The sequence below is a fragment of the Balaenoptera physalus genome (assembly GCF_965194825.1).
Source record: "Balaenoptera physalus genome assembly, chromosome: 13".
NCBI classification, from domain to species: Eukaryota; Metazoa; Chordata; class Mammalia; order Artiodactyla; family Balaenopteridae; genus Balaenoptera; species Balaenoptera physalus.
In genome coordinates this window covers 39,688,583-39,709,132 of record NC_138892.1, presented here as the reverse complement: position 1 = coordinate 39,709,132, position 20,550 = coordinate 39,688,583, and the positions used below count along the sequence as shown (strand labels likewise).

General features: G+C 41.1%; 1 protein-coding gene across 1 annotated transcript in view; it reads right to left on the bottom strand.

Annotated features, from left to right (window-relative positions):
* The window catches only part of PAWR (pro-apoptotic WT1 regulator), a 105,843-nt gene extending 92,266 nt beyond the window's left edge, over positions 1 to 13,577 (bottom strand). Inside the window, exon 1 of the mRNA XM_082419062.1 lies at positions 12,908 to 13,577. Within this exon, the coding sequence (XP_082275188.1) occupies positions 12,908 to 13,429 (522 nt within the window). The 5' untranslated portion in view covers positions 13,430 to 13,577. The remainder of the gene's footprint in view (positions 1 to 12,907) is intronic.
* Between the last annotated feature and the right edge of the window lie 6,973 nt (positions 13,578 to 20,550).

Below are 20,550 nucleotides of genomic sequence, written 5' to 3'. Positions count from 1 at the left end.
ATCCTTTAGCACCTGTATTCCAAGCATCTGTATTCCAAGATGAACTAAAAGAATCTGGGAATGGAATTAACACCTGTTTTTATATCAAATACAGGGAAAAGTCTAAACCCAGGGACAATATTAAGCTATAAACCTCTCCCTGATTACACTCAGAACAGAATCTGACAATTTAATATCACCAGCGCCCCCATCTCTACTCCAACACGCTCCCCCAAGAAGTCACCCCCAAATCTTCAGTACAGAACTATTTTTGGTATAACTTTGCTTAGGGCCTATCCTCTCGTTTCTTCTTAACCCCATGTGAAAATCTGGATTTATTTATTCTATTATATGCATATTATTTTTACAGGATTTTATATTGTTTACCATTCTTGAATAGGTACCTGTCTCTGAACAAGAAAATTCCCTTAAAGACTTCAAATTAGGCAGGCAAAACTTATTCCATTCTGGAAGCTGTCAGAGTTATTGTATAAATAGGTATGGACAAAGGTAGGAAATGCTTAGCCAATAATACTAACAAAGAACAGCAGAATAAAGTCTGAATTCCCTGGCATGACATTCAGATGCATCACAATTGGTCCATATCATTCCTATTTAGCTGTTCTCCATTCACTCCCAATCATGAATTCTCTGCGTATCAGTTTCCTCTGTAAGAACATATCCTTCCCTCTTTCCAACAATGATAACCAACGTGTGAGCACTGGCACCTAAACAAATGTGGAGCCCAAGTTTGCCAGTATAGCTTTCGGCAGTCACAACTTCTCTGAGGCTCAACTTCCTCATCTTATAAAATGAGAAATATAAAAAAACCTACCTTGTGAGTTAATGTGAAGATCAGAAATAATGCACAGAAAGTTCCCAGCACAGTGTTGTGTACACAGTAGGCATGCAATGTAATGCTATCATCTCTTGGTTCTGTGCCTTCCCTTATCTAGAATGTTACTGTGTACCCCTCTGCACTTGGGAAGTCCTCATCAGTCAAGTCTCAGGGCTTAATACCACTTCATCAAATATAAAGCTCTCCTTGACTCCCTCATGTAACTGCTGGCTCCCTCTTCTGAGATAGTTCAGTACTCTGTTCTTTTCTACATTGCAGTTTTTATAACATCAAATTATAATTATTTGTTATCTGTTATGGACTGAATATTTGTTTCCCCAAAATTCCTATGTTGATAATTCAAAAACAGTCATGTACGACAATGTTCCTTGCAGCTCTATTTACAAAAGCCAGGACATGGAAGCAACCTAAGTGTCCATCAACAGATGAATGGATAAAGAAGATGTGGCACATATATACAATGGAGTATTACTTAGCCGTAAAAAGAAATGAAATTGAGTTATTTGTAGTGAGGTGGATGGACCTAGAGTCATCATACAGAGTGAAGTAAGTCAGAAAGAGAAAAACAAATACCGTATGCTAACACATATATATGGAATCTAAAAAAAAAAAGAAAAAAAAGGTCATGAAGAACCTAGGGGCAGGATGGAAATAAAGACGCAGACCTTCTAGAGAATGGACTTGAGGACACGGGGAGGGGGAAGGGTAAGCTGGGACGAAGTGAGAGAGTGGCATGGACATATATACACTACCAAGTGTAGAATTGATAGCTAGTGGGAAGCAGCCACGTAACACAGGGAGATCAGCTCGGTGCTTTGTGACCACCTGGAGGGGTGGGATAGGGAGGGTGGGAGGGAAATGCAAGAGGGAGGGGATACGGGGATATATGTATACGTATAGCTGATTCACTTTGTTATAAAGCAGAAACTAACACACCATTGTAAAGCAATTATACTCCAATAAAGATGTTAAAAAAAATAAAAGGCTAAAAAAAAAAGAAAATTCCTATGTTGAGATCATAAACCGCAATGTGATAATATTAGAAGATGGGGTCTTTGGGCTGAGTTAGGTCACGAAGGTGGAGTCCTCATGAATGGGATTAGTGCTCTGATAAAAGAGACCCCAGAGATCTCTCTCAACCCCTTCCACCATGTGAGGACAGAGTGAACCAGGAAGCAGGCTCTCACCAAACACAGATTCTGCTGCTGTCTTGATCTTGGGAGTCCAAGATCACAGCCTCGAGAATTGTGAGAAATAAATTTCTGTTGTTTATATACCACCCAGTTTATGAGATTCTGTTATAACTGCCTAAACTAAGACATTATTTTTTTCCTTAAGAGAAAACCTTAAGTTCCTTAAAGACGGGTGATAATGTAACTCACTGTATCACTGAGCACTGGGCCTGGGGCACAGAGAAGGCACTCAAATGTTTTTGAGTAAACCAACTGAAAAAGAATCTACCAAAGTGCTGTAGCACCCAAGGGAGAGGAGTGACAAGGGCAAATGCTAAAGAAGGTCAGAGAGGGTGAAAATAGAAAAGAAGCTGTCACATTTGGCAATTATCAGGCCATAAGCAAACTTGGCAAGATCAATTTTAATAAAGTAGTGGGACTGAGCAGTGAAATGGGAGTTAGCAGGTGAAAACAATGCCTTTAAGTTGAGCAATTAAGGAAAGAAAAGTAAGTTGAAGGTGAAGCAGAATTAAGGGAACATTCCTTCATGGCAAGATGAACCAACAGAGAAAGGCTGAGTATTTAAGAAGGAATAAAATAAGCGAGATTCCAGATCGTAATCAGGGTAGAGTTAGCCCGGCGGGGGCGTGCGGTGGAAGAGGCAGGACTGCAACACTCAGCTAGAGGGAAGAAGGCTGAGGCCGAAAAACAACTTAAATTTTGAGATAAAAGTAGTCTGAGAAAACCAAGTTAACACTTTTTTATAATGGACTAGATGATCTCTAAAGACTTTTCCTGTTCAAAACACCCAGTTATGTAATTTTCTAATACCAAAGAAAAACCCTCTAAAATCCATCCACTGCTTTCCTTTTCTACCACCACTGCCCTAGCAATCAGTATTAGTATATGGTTAAATGCATATTCTCAGCTCTAGTCGCTGCCTGCTCCCTAGATCTTTCTTTACCTCACTACTTGGATTGATCTTCCCATGCCACTGTTTTATATATTTTGGATATATGGATGTGGATATGAATACAGATATAGATAGATACATAGATATGTATGTATGTAAGGGCATATACATATACACTCTAGCATTTGTTTAGAAAACTGTATTTGTTCCAAAGCAACTAATATGTTAGGGAGCAAGTTGAGCATAACACAAATTTCACATTTGCTTCTGTGCAACTGCAAGAAACACTAGGTGAGCAGAGAAAACACTACCCAGCCACACAGAAACGCACAAAATACACACACCACAAAGTTCTGCCAGGTAGCTCAGTTCACTCACTGTATGTGTTATGAGCTACACCCATCCATGTCTGGTGTTAAACTTTCAATCCAATTTCAGATAGCCCTTCTTCCACCACTTCACAAGTTGCAACCCTTTTTTAAAATTTATTTATTATTTATTTATTTATTTTTGGCTGTGTTGGGTCTTCGTTGCTGCGCGCGGACTTTCTCTAGTTGCGGCGAGCGGGGGCTACTCTTCGTTGTGCACGGGCTTCTCATTGCAGTGGCTTCTCTTGTTGCAGAGCACGGGCTCTAGGCACGCGGGCTTCAGTAGTTGTGGCACATGGGCTCAGTAGTTGTGGCTCACGGGCTCTAGAGCGCAGGCTCAGTAGTTATGGCACATGGGCTTAGGTGCTCCGCGGCACGTGGGATCTTCCTGGACCAGGGATTGAACCTGTATCCTCTGCATTGGCAGGCAGATTCTTATCCACTGCACCACCAGGGAAGCCCGTTGCAACCCTTTTGACACCCACTTCTGTAAGCAAACTTCAGGCCTTTTATAAGGTAAAGTGTCATATTTATTGCAGTACATTTATATTTCTTAACCATTTAACATGTATAAAATTCTGCTAGTCTTTATTAGGTTTGTCTTTTCACATGTCACTGACAAAGTTTTTGAGTGTTATGCCCCTAAACTCCATTTTTCCATACATCCTGTGGTTTTTAATCATGTGACTTTTGAATACCATGTTGAGTTTCATGAACTTGTATGTTGAGTTACAGCTTACAGAGACTTATAATTACTGCAGCTCTAATCACAAATTTCCCACCAAAATCAAAGGCAACAGAGGAGGTAAAAAAAAAAAAAAAAAAATCTCTGGGCATCCTTCACAATTTATCTGAAGGTCCCAGTATCTATAAGATGCTTTGAATGGCTCGAACACATTTCTTGAATGGTTCAGGAAACACAATATATGAAAAGGAATAAATAGCTGTTTAGCAGTAGGGCCAATAAAGCAATGTTGAAATATTTTAACATCAAAAAACCCAAACGTATCCATCCCTAAAGACAAAGTATACTGGCAGTTGTCAGGGGCTGGAGAGAAGGTAGAATGGAGAGTTATTGTTTAATAGGTATATAGTTTCAGTTTTACAAGATGAAAAGAGTTATGGGGATGGTAGTGGTGATTTCTGCACAACAATGTGAATGTGTTTAATACCACTGAGTGTACACTTAAAAATGGTTAAGATCTTATGTATGGGTATTTTACCATGATTAAAAAAAAAAATCTATCCCCCCTATTTTTGAAAAATAACACCATAAAAATATTCATAATGAATGACTAAATATACACACAAATCTGTATAGTGTGGTTCCATTTTTTATGTAGATAGAAAAAGGACTAGAAACAAATATTAACATGTATAAGAGGTGATAGGTTTCTCTATCTTTTTTTGTATTTACATGAGGGAACTACAATGAATACATTACTGTTTTAACACATTATTTTTATCAGCAGAAAAAAAATAATTTAAGATACAAATTTGATTTGGATCAACTTTTGCTTGCATTACAGAATATCAAGAGGTCTTGTCAAGAATTTGAGACCTAAAGTAACTTCTTTGACTATTTCAGCTAAAATACTTCCTATTCATATTCCTCAGGTACCATCTTCTGAATATTCATTTCGTTCTTCATAACTCAGATTTCCATTCTTTTTAAATACTACTAAAAATATTCTGCAAGGAATTCCAAAAGTAATAGAAAATCATTTCATACTTTATATAATCTGAAAAATTCTCAAATAAGATTAAGTAGTTCACTTACATGCCCATAGATAAGCTGAATATTAAAAGGTATCTTTTAAAGTTAATTTTATTACAAAACATGTTTTCATCACGTTTTTCAAACTATATTTTATTTTTATTTATTATTCAATTAGTCTCTTAACAGTTTATAAAAAGAGCCTGCAAACAAAATTTTAGCTGTCACAGAATTGTAATCTACAACATAAATTCTCTCCTATCTGTTCATTTCAGCAAAACTCTAATAAAATACTCACTTTCAGAACACAACAGCCCTTTTTCTTTAAATTCAACTTATAAAGCAAATGAAACTATTATTGAAAATGACATTGTAACCCATAAAAATTTGGTGAAGGAAATTTCTAAAGACTATCACAGAATAAATGTGTATTAGCCAATTCACACGCTAAATTTTGAACTCACTGGAGCTGTTTTTGCCCTTTAAGTATATAATTTTGCTGCTTTTAGAAATTAAATATTGTTATAATTTTATTCAGACATGGTGCCTGGCATATTTTTAAGTAACCCAAGGAGAATGTAATAAATAGCTGAGGCTCAATTCTAACACCAGTATGTACACAGCTATAAACAAAACTGCATAAGACTTGGGCTTCCCTGGTGGCACAGCGGTTGGGAGTCCGCCTGCCAATGCGGGGGACACGGGTTTGAGCCCTGGTCTGGGAGGATCCCACATGCCGCGGAGCAGCTGGGCCCGTGAGCCACGGCTGCTGGGCCTGCGCTCTGGAGCCTGCAAGCCACAACTACTGAGCATGTGTGCCACAACTACTGGAGCCCGTGCTCCACAACAGGGGAGGCCACCGCAGTGAGAGGCCCGCGCACCGCAGCAGAGAATGGCCCCCACTCGCCGCAACCGGAGATAGCCCGCGCACAGCAACGGAGACCCAACTCAGCCAAAAATAAATAAATAAATTTTTTTTTTTTTTTAAATGGATAGGACTTACACCAAGTTGCCTCAGCAATAAGCAAATATGTTAAGAATCAACTGACTACCTAAGGACACCGAAAGGTCTAATATGTGAGAGTAGTAAACAAAAGGAAAAAAGTCTTCACTTGAGACTATTTTGACAAGATGGACAAAACCTGTTTTAAGAGTTTGAACTAATTATTAAACATATTTACAAACATACACTTTCCCTTAAAGAATATAAAAAAGAAAACTGAGTAAAAGTACAGTTCAAATTACACATGAAGTATTAGAGGTTTTTTCTGTAGGCTAGGCTTCTGCAAGAAGCAAGGCAGACAACATTTTGTACTAAATATATGACATTACATAAATATTTAAGATACTCTGAATTTCCAAGTACCTCAAGTTGTCTCTGTTAAAATACCTATAAAGTTCTTAATTAAAAGGGAAAAATAAGAATGTTTAACATCCCAGTAAGAAATTTCCACTAGACATCAACAATCAGCTTTCAATGTAACCTATACAATAACTATAACTTATCATTTGGTCATTCTTAGAACATTTTCAGAAATGTTATCTCACAGGATTATTATATGAATTAAATAAAATAATCAGTATCAATTTCATTTCACAGATCAGTAAACCAGTACAGAGCATTTAAGTCAGTTCTTCTCAAACTTTAGTATGTACAAGAATCACTCAAGAACATGTTAAAATGATGTCTTAAGTAACTCCTTCCCACCCGCAGACTGAGGTGGATCCCAGAAATCTGCATTTTAAATAAATAACACAGGTGATATTGGTACAGATGGTTCCCCCCACCCCAACCCAGCCACATCTTTTAGGACCCTGATTTAAGTAATGTATGACTAAAGCCATTAATGGCATAAAACTCCATTTTTACTCTGAATCAAAGTTCCCAAACGTTTAGATGGTAGAGCTTTACAGATCTCCATGAAAGATATGTAAAATTTTAAACAAGTTGAAAATATTACATTCAATTAAATTAAGTACCTCTTATACTAAATTCCAGTAAAAACAAGTGGTAGTAGATGTCTAAGTTTTAAGAAACTTAAAACTGAAGAGATTCTACCATTTCATTTCTCTGTGAAATGCAGGAAAAGCTGATATTAAATTATATTAACTTAATAGCTTCTCGTGGTTTGAATACTGTTGCACTTTACTGAGTAGGGAGCTAAAACTTAGGTACCACACATTCTAGGAACATAATAAAAAAATTAAGATGAAAATGTAAAAGCACTTAGAGCACAACTTTGTGAATACACTGAAAACCACTGAACTGTACACTTTGAAAGAGTGAGTTTTATGGTATGTAAATTATATCTCACTTTTTAAAAAGAAAAAAACTCTTAGAAAATTTCAAACTAGTATTTTCCAGTAATTTTACATTTCTAAGACATTATATCAGCATTACTATTAAACAGCATAATTATTTTCTGGCCTATATCACAGATGCTGAAAACCAGTGCAGAAATAATAAAGAGCATAAATAAGGCTGCTAGCTTGACAAAGATTTTAAACAAGAATTGTAATGCCACTGTTTATATATTTATTTGCTCTCAAATTTTTCCAATAAAGTCCCACTTCATCTGCCTTTTATAACAGGGTTATTTTCAAATTCTATAGTAATTTATTAGCATCTTATAAAATAATCTTTGTATTTCTTAAACTAGATATATAGTATGTAATACACTGAAATATAATAAGATGGTTATTAAAGCACCAGGCTTTGAAGACAGACTACTTTGCTTCTTACCACATATATGGCCTCTGGCAAGTAACTTATCATTTCTGCTCCATTTTCCCATAGGGTTGTAGAGAGAATGAAATGCGCCAATGTATGTAAGGTGCTTAAGTCAGTGCCTGGCACCTTCATAAACACACCATAAATATCATCTACTTTAATTACATAATAATTATTTTTATGTAAAAAGGCCTCTCAGCTTAGAAAACTCATTACAAATCCTGATAATATTAAAATTTCAATTTTCTTTATCAATTTAGGAAAGCTGTGACTAAAATATTATTAAGGAACCTAGGTGTTTATGCTGTTTCTACCCTATTCACAAGTCCAATTTTCTCCAACTCTGAGTCACTATTAGTTCTTCTCCTGACTCATCACATAGAAAGGTAGACAGTCTGGAATATAATGGGCATACCAAAAGGCATTTCTTAATCTATCTGGATTTATAAGATTTACTAAGTGGAACTTGTCCATATAATGGTCAATAAATATGCTAAATAATTATGACTTAAATTGTGTTCACTTAAAAGTGTTTGTATATATCAAATGTTCCTTCAAAGTATGTAGTAGGTGTTATAACCCCATCTTGACTGAAAAACAACATATCACTTAAGTAAAATCAAAGATCCACATTTTCTGACTGCTAGCCAAAAGCAGATTAATAATTTGCTGATGATCTGGTGTTCAAAATTTTGCCAAGCAAACTACAGACTAGAAGGTCAGAAGCAATCTCTGAGCCTACAACTTTGACCTTAATTTCTATTCAATTCCATACTTTCATTGTTTTCCCCATTCAGATGTTCAAATCATTTAAGATAACCTCTAATAAAAAGTTATTGAAAAAAATCTAGGGACATAAGCTAAATAATGCAAGATAGATTAATTAAAAACTCCACTTTCCCTAGACACACATGTACACAAAAAACCAAATACTTTTAAAATACTACTCTACCACTTACTCACTTTCCATGTTATCTTGAGTCATTTAAACTCTCTAAGCCTCCACTTTCTCCTCTGGAAATGGGGATAAAAAGAGTAACTGTAACTACCATATGGGATTGCTGTGAGCATTAATCAAGACAACACTTTAGCCAACCACTATGAAAACGGTTAAGTTTCAATAAATGTTAACTTTTATATATAAATCCAAACTTTAGCGTCATTTGACCTTTATTGAAAGATTGTATTTTCTATGAAAACCATCTCTGTTAACCCATTCATGCACACCTACCCAATGACAATAACTTCACAAGCACTCTGAAAACGTGGATATAACAGTCGAGGAAGTTAGAGCCCCCTCCTCTTGAGTTAGGTACCCTGCTCAGGAAATAGCCTGTACTTAACACTGTACTACTTAACACAGTTCCCTATATTACTTGAGAGCCCCTTGTGGGCAAGGCCTGTGTCCTATTGTTCATTTCTGTATCCTGAGACTGCAACCCAATAGTTCTAAACCCTGACTCACAAGGGGAGCTTATCAAAATATTAATGCCTGGGATCCATCCCAGACCCATTAAATCTAAGGAGGTCAGGGAGGTAGAAGACAAGTAATCAGCAAGGGGGGGAGCATTTTTTTAATATCCTCACGTGATATTAACGTACTGCCACAGTTAAGAACCACTGCACTCTGACATTTAAAATACTATACAAACAGGTATGTATACGTGTGTGAATATATAAATATATAGGTAAAGAAATATAAGTCTCAGCTCAAGACCCTCAACCTCAGCTACTCCTAGCCCCATCATCTCTTTCCTTTAAACAGACAACACTGTTAATAAACAATTAGTTACATGCTGCGTTAAGATGGCTTTTAAACTGTTAACTCAGTACAGTACTTAAGTTTCTTCATGTAATTATGCCTTAGCCTTCTTCCTAGATTACAGTCTTGCTCCTTGAAAATATACACTGTCTTATTCTTCTTGTTTTCTCCACAGTGCTTATGATAGTGCCTTGAACACCAACGTGTAATAAACATGTGGCTGATCTAATAAATGCATACAAAAATTATCAGCAGGAAGTATGTCACATCCAAATTAACCAATTTGGGCTATGACTCAAAAAACAGAAAAAGTAAAAGTTCAGAAAAAAGTTAAAAAAAACCTCTAACTTAGTAAATAAGAACAACTAAAGTTTATCTCATTAATGAGCATCTATATATCTGCATTTATTACAGCCATCACATGCAGTATCCCATCACCATCCACCACTTTAAGATTCTGAACTCTTTCCTTACTAAAACTATCTTCCAGTTGCTTGTGGTATCTTTAGCTGCTGTCATGTTATTTTGTAACAACTTTACAATACTCTGTAATTAGTAAAACAAGTTAATGAAAGTCACAACAAATGTGTCACACATGTTTAATAAATGTCTTGAAGAAACAATGTTTATCAACCACTAAAATAGACTCTTTGCATACAAGTTACATGCTAATCTCTAATATAAATTTAGATGGGAATACTGTCTGAAAATAAGAGAGTCTTATTCAACACTATATATAATAGAAGTCTAATTTTGAGTATTGACAGACTGATGATTTTCTGCTTTTATAGCATTTTCATACCTTAAAATTCTATAAAATAGTATCTGACTTTTTAAAATAGGAGTCCTAAGCTGTATTACACAAGAAACTCCACAACTGGCATTCGCAATGTTGAAACTACTAAGAGAAATGAATGGCACACAATTCTAAAAAAAAACAACTTAAAGATATGAGAATGATTCACCTTAAGAGTTTTGTGTCATATGTGTTACCACTATTAACAATCTGAAAGACTTAAGTTGTTTTTAAAAAACTGAAAATATGGGGACTTGCCTGGTGGCGCAGTGGTTAAGAATCCACCTGCCAGTGCAAGGGACACGGGTTTGAGCCCTGGTCCGGGAAGATCCGAAGTGCCGCGGAGCAACTAAGCCCGTGCGCCACAACTACGGAGCCTGCGATCTACAGCCCACGAGCCACAACTACTGAGCCCGAGTGCCACAACTACTGAAGCCCACGCACCTAAAGCCCGTGCTCTGCAACGAGAAGCCACCCAATGAGAAGCCCGCGAACCGCAACGAAGAGTAGCCCCCGCTCACCGCAACTAGAGAAAGCCCGTGCGCAGCAACAAAGACCCAAGGCAGCCAAAAAAATAAATAAATAAATTTAAAGGAAAAAAAAAAACTGAAAATATGGGGAGGAGGCACTCAAGAAATATTCCTGCTAATTAGATACTGTGGTAAAACATTACCATGTTTTGTTGGGTCCTACGGTATTAAACAGATAGAGCCGGAGTTACCACAAAAAGAAAGCAGTACTCAATTCCCTATTCAATAAAAAAGGTTCAAATTCCACAGACAAAAAAAATGGTACCCTGGGTTGTTTGTTTTTAAGGAAGATTAAATTTAGGAGTTGCCAACACCCAAACGAAAAACATTCCAGAGTATCAGACTCAATTGTAGTGGGGAGTCATCTACATTCTCAGCACTATGTTCCCTTACCCAAAACAGGAATATTAACAAAGGATGCTTCTTAGGACCTCACGAGATACACCATACTTACTTCCCCCAGTAAACATTACCCTTGTTAAAAAACCAAAAACAAAAAGGTACTTGAGAAATAACAATTTTAGCACAAGCAGCCAGACAAAAAATGAAGTTTAACATCTGCCAAGATATTTCCCAAAATAAGACCCCTGTCAAATTAACAATGAGGAAAAGATTGCAAATGACAAATTCTTTTATTTGGACCATCAGCTACTTTTAAAAAGAAAGTTGAGGAATGTAGCTTTTCCAAAGCCTTGTCTTCAGTTTCCCCCTAATCTTCATATTTTTAACTTAAAAAAAAAAACCCTAGAAATTTGATTACCACTCTTATGAATTCCTTTTAAAGCAATTTAATGAGTAACAGATCTTTTGTGCAAGTAGCAAACCACAGAGGACAGTTTTGCTGGCTGATAAAAATCTCTCTGAAACACTCATAAAAATATACCCTTCAAAGACAAACTCTGATTTTTCCAGGTATGGAAATTATATTAAGACTTAAAAAAATTTGGGTATGTTTGATATACACCCTAACTTACTACAAATGTTTTTACTTGAACCACAATTAAAGTTGGTGAATTCTTACTCTTTATTTACTGTGTGTCAAAGTTGAATAAATTAGAAGGCCAGGAGGAAAAAAAAGGTAAAACCTAGAACCAATGAGAAAAAGATGCAACTACTTCGGGTGAAACAAGATTATTGAATCACTTCCCAAAACCGGTGAGTTACTATTAAAGTAACCAAATACTTGTTCGAGGATTGTTTTGTTTTGTTGAGGGTAGAGAAAGGTGCGGTTATACCCCAAGTAAAAATGTTTCACCAGGCACTCTGTAATGGCAAGATACTGCTGCCTGCATAATGGTTTTTGCGACTGCTCAAAAATACCAAAAAAAAAAACCCAACAACAACCCAAAAAACAAAAAATCCCCAACCCTACCACAAATGTTTTCCAGAATACACAGAGCCAAATACTTAAATACAGGGAAAGAGCATCTTAGCAAAAAGAATTGAGGGTTGCTACAGCGTTTCTAATGTCCACAATACCACTCAGAAAAAAACTGTGTGTGTGTGTGTGAGCGTGTGTGTGCGTGTGTTGGGGAGCACTATTTCCAAAAGCTGGTTTATATATGAAATACAGCATATGCTCAGCTGGATATACTTATCTTGGGTTCACTGAAAGATAAAGCTGTCTGGGATAGTGCTAAAGCCACGTTTTCTTTACAGGTGCTATTAAACACTGTTAAGAGAGAAGAAGAGATAAACTATCTGATAATTTGAGACGGGCACGTGGGAAACTAAAGTACGTGATCATCACCATTAATCAATTTTTCTAATTGATCAAGCATAAACAAACAAGGCTAGGTGGGCAAGTTCTGGAGCCCCGAGTTGTCTTTCCAACACTGAAAAGAAGGATCATGGGTCTGAGATCTTAGCCAGAAAGCCTGAAAAGCACGCGTCCGACTTTGGATTTGGGCAACTTCCCAGCAAGCATTTGTTGAGAGTAAAACTCCATCACCCCCTGCCTGCCTAACTCAGTGAAAGGCTAAGAAGTGCAGGCTCGAGGGAGAAAGCTCTGGGCCCTGGAGAGAAGACACCAGGAGGCGGCAGCCCTCAAGGGTCCGGCCGCGGCCCCCGCCCGGCTCACCTCTGCGGCAGGGATGTTGACCACGCCGGTGGAGCGCCGCTTCTCCCGCAGCTTCCTCTTCTCGATCTGCCCCTTGCCTTTCCTGGCGCTGGGGCCCGAGCTCTTGCCCTTCTCCGGGGCGCCGTCCCGCTCCTCCTCGCCGTCCCGTGCGGGCGCTGCCCCCGAAGCGGCCGCGGCGGCGGCGGCGGGGGACTCATCCTCCGGCCGCCGCTGGCCGGGGGCGGCGCGGCTCAGCTGCGCTGGGCCCACGGCGCAGTTCACGCCCCCGGGGCTGGGGGCGGCAGGTGCGGCGGCGCCGCCCGGGAGGTTGTTGTTGAGCTCGTTGGCCGCAGCGGCGGCCGAGGTGCCCAGGGGCCCCGGCGGGAGCTTCCCGGCCGCGTCGCCCGTGCCCCCACCGGGGGCGGCCGGGCCCGGGGGATTCTGCTTGGCGCGCATCTTCTCGCGCTTCGCCTTCCACTCCTCCAGGAAGTCTGTGGTGCTGCCGCCGCTGCCACCGCCGGTCCGGTAGCCACCGGTCGCCATATTCCCAGCGGGGCCGGCCGGGCTCTCACCTCAGGCTGCCCGCCCCGACTCCGGCCGCCGCCCCCTCTTCCTTCCCGCCACCCGGAGAAGGCGAGGGAACGACCCCCGGGCGCGGGGGCGGCCGCGGCTCCCCCAGGGACCGGCTGGTCTGCGGGGAAACACAAAAGGGGGCGGAGAAGGGAAGCGTAAGATCCTCGCCCGGCCCGAGGGTCGTCCCCGCGGCCGCGCCCCTCCGAGCCCCACCGAGAGCGCGCCCACTCAGCCCCGCAGGCGAGGAGCCGCAGAGTCCCCACCCTGCAAAGTTTCTCCGACGCACCTACACGGCTGGCCCGGACGATCACCGCCCCTCGAGGGGTGGAGAGAGGCACGGTCCCCACCCCCCGGCCCGCCCGCCCGCCCGCCCCATCCCCGCCGGGGTCCGAGCCTGTGGCGGTCGGGGGACACGGGCCAGAGCCCCCACCTGTTGACCCGTCGCATCTCCAGCCCTCGCTCCGGTCCGGGGTCCCCGCGACCGACACACTCATTCCCGGGACGAGGCGCGGAGTCCCCTAACCGACTCGCGGAGGAGGCGGGACGCGTCCCGACCCAGCAGTCCAGCCGAGTCCAGGGGGACGGGTGCGCGTGCGGAGCGCGGACCGCCCGGGCGGCCCCTTACCTGGGAGGAGTTGGGGGGACGAGGAGCGGGACTGGGAGCTGGCGCCCAGGTGAGCCGAAGCGGCCGCGCGGAAGGAGATGTGTCCAACTCTCCGTCCGGAGCCCGCGGCGCTCCCGGGCTGGGAGGGAGGGAGGGAGGGAGGGAATGAGCGAGGGGAGGGAAGGGAACGAGGGGAGCCGAGCGGCGCCGAAGCGCCGGCGGAAAGGACCGAGACCGCTAGCGAGGGGCGCGGCGCGCGGTGGGGGCGGTGGGGCCCGCCGACGCCCCGCCTCCGGCGCTCAGGTGCGCGGCGCCGCGTCCAGCCCGCCGCTGCCGCCAGCCCCGCGCCAGCAGATGCGACCGCACATTCCTGGGCGCGCAACCTCGCGGCGGCCGACCTCCCGGCGCCTCCGACGCTGGAGCGTGAACCGCCCTCCACGCCCTTCTCCCCGCTCCTCTTCTCCGCCTCTCCAGTCTCCCACCACTCTTCCTTTTAAGTACAAGACGTATTCTTCCAGGGAAAATCTCAAATACTGCTGGCTGAGGGGGAAAGTGCATGATTCAGGGCCTGACTAGCTAGGATGGGAAAATACTCTCGCGTCCCTTTTCCTAGTCGCTGCCCCCTTTTCAGATGTCCTGGGGTGGCAAGCAGGAGAGTGGAAAGGGCTGAAACCCAGGCCCCTCCTTCTAAGTCTGTGGTCTCAGGTGAACGTGTCGTCTGAAAGGAGAGGCTTCAACTGTTAGTGTTTTATCAAGGCTTTACTATTATCTTAGGCTTGCAGGGAAAAAAATTTTAAACTCATTTTAAAATGTATTGTGTTGGCGATCTCAGTCCTACTTGGAGTTTCCTCTTAACCCTGTCTCTACACCTCCTCTTCACAGATAGTGAATTTAGCAGCAAAACTCCCTACCAAAGTCCTAAAGCTGCATTGAGGCTGATTTGATATGAGCTGGGGCGGTGATTGTCTCTCTTCTTCTACCCTTGACATGCCATAGGGTAAATCTTATCTTCAGAGGCAAGTCATCTCCGATTTCTGGATCAGGGCTGGGTGACTGCCACTGTCAAGCACTTGAGCAGATAGACGTCACTGTATCCGAGTAACGCCAGGGCACATCACTGTCATAGGGTACAAATGCCTGGTCACCATTTTGCAAAAAGTAGGCGAGCCCTGAGTCACATTCTTACCTAACATAACTCTTTCTTCCTACTTAGTACCTGTTTTGCCCAGGTGGCACACGGTGGGTGAGCCGTCAGCCTGTGCCTGCTCAGGAAGGAGAACAGGAGAATGTGATTCACACGCTATTTATTTATCAGAGGGGAAAGTCACACAGTTCTCGTCTTTTGTCTGACTGCTGGAGTGAACATGTGGATAACCCGGACTGAGTTCTGGAAAAACTCTTTAAAAAATTAAAGGCCTACGTTGGGAATCGGTTTAACAGGCCGAGCCTGGTTGGTACCAACCTGGGTGTGCCATCTGAAACTCCTCAATTAATGATTCATTACTTTGTTTTCTGAGTTTTAAGGCGGGGGTGGTGGTGGGAGGGTTGGGCATTAAACAGATACACATTAATATTCTTTATAACTTACCAGAGGATTTTCTCTTGGAGGGACTGCAGGATATAGTGGAAAGAGGATATAATGTGCCTGACTACAAACATCTAAATAGCTGAGAGATCTTGGGCATGTTGTTTAAATTCTCTGAAACTCAGCTTTCTTTACTATAAAACCAGTAATAACAGCATATGTTTTTATGTTGTTATAAGAAATGACACTGTGTGCTTGGTCAAGGAAAGCACTCAGTAAATATAGTCTCTTTTATTAATAGGATATTGAACAGAGTCCTGGGTTTCTAAGGGGGGCGCAGATGAGAAAAGATAAGGTACTAAATACACAATATTAACTTGAAAACAATAGACTTTGAATGAACTAGGATAACACTCTGCCACATAATTTATCAGTGCATCTCTTTGACCAGTTCTCTTGGTATTAACAAGCGCTGAGTCAGGAATGTTGGCTACTATGGACTTGTGTGACTTTCGGCAAGTTGCTTACCTTTTGTGCCTCTGTTTACTTACATATAAAATGGGGATAATAATACTTCCTACATTGTGAGAGTGCTGTGAAAGTGTCTGAGATCCTTAGATAAAAGGTAGTAGGGGAGTACCAGAGTAGTTATTATTAGTCTATAAAGTGCCCTAGGAACCATGGATGAAAGAAATTACTGAGGTACAAAGCGCTGTGTATTATTATTGTTATTGTTTATTATACCTTTTGTCTTTACCTTACCATTCTCAATAATCCCAAAGGTATATTTTCACAGCCAGACTGCTTCCAACATTGCATCAAGATATTTAGCTGAGTCAGTTCTAAGTTGCCATGTTTGCATGTCATCAATCTTCATGTACAGCGTTCTGATGAAATAATCCTTAATGACTCTGAGCCTGGTTTCTCAACTGCAGCACTACTGAAATTTGGGACTGGATAATTCTTTGGGGGTGTTGTGCTGTCCACTGCAGGCTGTTTAGCAGCATCCTTGGCTTCTGCCCACTAGATACCTACCAGGAGCTGCCCTCCACCCCCAGTTGTGAGTTTGCCAAGTGTCTCCTGGAGGGCAAAATCTTCGCCAGTTAAGAACTTCTGAGCAAACATAAAACAACTAATTTGGGTGATACACTTGCCCTTAATAATAAAGGGAAATAAGATGATGATAACAAAACAAAGATTCATTTTAATATGTCAAAGTCAAACTTATTCTAAATGTTAAGTCTTAATGTTTTCCAGGCAGTGGATTAGCTGTATGTGAAATAGCCTATTTGTATGTGTTGAAATAATTAATAGGATATTAAGAAATAACCAATTTGCCTTCAGTGCAAATATTTCTGGAAGGTATGCAATTCACCCTCTAAAGTCAAAATAATACATGCACATAGTCTTAATGGTTAAATACTTCAGTTCTACAAGGATTATAACAAAAGACAGCAATCCCCTACCTAAAACTCTACCCAGAACTTTGAACTCTTATAACTGTTTCTGCTAATATAGATCTTCCTATTTATATTTTAATGCCCTCACCTGCTCTTCTACTTCTTGGTTTCTCCATTTTTTAGACATCCATTTTTGGCTTCCTGATACAGAAGAAGAAGATTTAGTTCTCCTATACTTAAACTACACCTACACGTTTCTTACTCCTAAACTCCTGCTATACTTGTATTGCAATTTTTATTGAATAAACATTTAATGTTTATAGTGTTATGACTATGCAAATATTGTTCACAGCTGAGCCAGGCAGTGTACTATGATTGCTTTTCTTTTTCTTTCTCCAACTCATTTTCTTGTTACACAAATATTTCTTTTTCCTACAGTTAAAACTTGCCCTTTTTTTGGCTTATTTTTCTATATATCAGTCACAAATTTACACCCAGACTTTCTTCCTATCGATGCAGTTAATCACGTCAGATGATCTGTCAGTTCTATTTCTCTTTTTCTTGGAGATATCTCTCCTGGAGCCCGCCACCCCCACTCTAGTCTGGATTGATTTTAAGGCTCATTGCTCGTGGTTATTCTGGGATTATACTTCCCTAACATCCTGGGAATTATTTCCTGTGCAGACTCCTTGTTTCCTGAATCCCATATTGTCCTCTTTCTTTTCCCTTATTTTAGTTGAGTACTTCTTCAATATTCTCTGGAGATCGGATTGCACATACTTTGAGACCATGTGTGTTAGAAAATGTTTTTAATTTATCTTCACACTTGGTTAATAGTTTGGTGAGGCATAGACCTCTACGTTGGAAGTCATTTTCCTTTATAATTTTGAAGGCATCACTATATTGTCTTCTGGTTTCCAGAGTTGCAGTTTCGAAAACCAATGGCATTCTGATTCCTTTGTATTTTCTCTCTGGAAGTTTTTGGAACTTCTTACCCAGATCTACTTGAATATCTTAAAGATTTGCCATGATTTGTCTTTTTTTTTTAAATAAATATATTTATTCATTTATTTATTTTTGGCTGTGTTGGGTCTTCGTTGGTGTGCACGGGCTTTCTCTAGTTGCGGTGTGAGAGGGGGCTACTCCTCATCGCGGTGTAAGGGCTTCTCATTGCGGTGGCTTCTCTTGTTGCGGAGCACGGGCTCTAGGCGCGCAGGCTTCAGTAGTTGTGGTGCACGGGCTTAGTTGCTCCGCAGCATGTGGGATCCTCCCGGACCAGGGCTCAAACCCGTGTCCCCTGCATTGGCAGGCAGATTCTTAACCACTGTGCCACCAGGTAAGTCCCAGCCATGATTTGTCTTTTTTCATTATTATGTTAAGCATTCAGTGGGCCCTCTAAATCTGCCATGTGCCTTTCACTTGGGAAATTTCTTTATCCTATATCTTTGGTAATTCTTCCCTTCCATTTTCTCTATTTTCTCTTTCTGGAGCCCCTGTTAAATAGATGTTGAACTTCTAAGTGTTTTCTAGTAAATGTTTGTCTTTTCTCTCCTAGTTTCCATCTCTTTGGCATGTTATTATACTTTCAGTAAAATTCCCTGTCTTATTTGCCAACCTTTCTGTTGAATTTTCTGTTTCTGCCACCACTTTTTCTTTGATCTATTTCTTAGTCTCTAAATGTTCTTCTTCCATATTATCCTATTCTTGTGTCCGATTCATCATCTTTTCTCTTTCTAAGGAAATTCCTTTAACTTTTCTTCTGCTGGTCCTACACTTTGTCTCATATCTATTTGTTCCCTTTTATCTTTTTGATTGTTTTAGTCTTCATCTTTCATGTTAGAGGATTTCCTCATCAGTCTGCTGTTCATTCTTTTTTTTTTTAATTTTTTTTTTTTGGCTGCTCTGCATGGCATGCAGAATCTTAGTCCCCCGACCAAGGATCAAACCCGTGCCCCGTGCCGTGGAAGTGCGGAGTCTTAACCACTGGACCACCAGGGAAGTCCCTGTTCATTCATATTTTAGCTTAAAGCATTGAAAAGTTGTTTGGGGGACTTCCCTGGTGGCGCAGTGGTTAAGACTCCGAGCTGCCAATGCAGGGCACCGGGGTTTGATCCCTGGTCAGGGAACTAGATCCCACATGCATGCCTCAACTAAGAGTTTGCATGCCATAACTAAGGAAACTGCCTGCCACAACTAAGACCCATTGCAACCAAATAAATAAATAAAAGTTGATTGCTTGCTCTTCTTTCAAAAGGCAGAGCTTGTTGATTGATGGTCCCAATTTAGGGAGCTGGTGTTTGGACCCAGGCATTTTGTGGAGGCGTGTGTCCATTGTCAGCATCTATGGGGCTCTTCTCTTGGCCAGATCAGTTTCCCTGAGAGAAACTGTGTTTCTGCCTGTGTTGCTAGTTGTCAACTGTTTCCAGTTCCAAGTAGAAAAAGGGAACTGGGGGAGCCTTAGTACCCAGCATGCAGGTTTCACTCAGTCCCTGTGCTTGGATGCCTGGGGTGCTCAAGTTCAGTACATTTGTAATTCAGCAGCTTCAGAGCGTGAACTTCCAGTCCTCTGCCAGGGTCAGGAGAGACAGCCTCCTTGCTCCTGGGCCTTACAGTGGGGACTTGAGAATCTAACTGTCCCTTACATAGATTTTTAACAAATCTAGCTGTTTTCACCCCCATTCTTTCCTCTCTTTCAGTATATGCTGCTGCCTCTTATTTCTGAGCTTTCTTCAGGACAAAAAGGATTCCTTCTGGCTGGCTTTGTCTCTTGCAGGTGGTTAGAATTCACCTTTCTCTTCTCTGCTAACATCTGTTTTTCATCTTCCATCTTCCAAAATTTTGCTCATTTCCCATCGTCTTGGTTGTTACTGGTTTATCACTTTTATTTTAGTGAAGTTACTTGAGGGTGTAGAGGTAAACATGTGTGTTCAATCTGTTATGTTTAACAGGATGTCTAATCTGTCCATTTTGCAGATTTCTAGATATTTTGAAATCTAATCTGTGATGAGGCTAGATAAGTAGAGACCTCTACCTCTTATTACATCTTAAGCCCCTATTGATTGACACTATTAGGAAGAGTTCTGTGAAATGTGTTGTGTTTTCTGGAGGCTGTTTATGAAGATGTGGCTCATTATATTACATAATGTCCCCAGGAAAAAAATGTCTGACATTACTACTAAGAATAGTTGTATGTATTTCTCTTTTGTTACTTTTTTTGTTTTTTTCCAAAGGCTTTTTTTTTTTTTTTTTTTTTGATGTGGACCATTTTCAACGTCTTTATTGAACCTGTTACAGCATTGCTTCTGTTCCATGTCTTGGCCCCTTGGCCCCGAGGCACGTGGGATCCTAGCTCCCAGACCAGGATCGAACCCGCCCCCCTGCCCTGGAAGGCAAAGTCCCAACCACTGGACTGCCGGGGAAGTCCCTTTTTGTTACTTTTTTTTTTTTTTTAACCACAATAAAACTATGTGTTTTATAGCTGGTAAGTTTTCCCTTTTTCCATCAACTGCTGTTAAACTTAGGCCAGATTGTGGCCTATCCGGGAAAGATCTAGGTTTTGTGG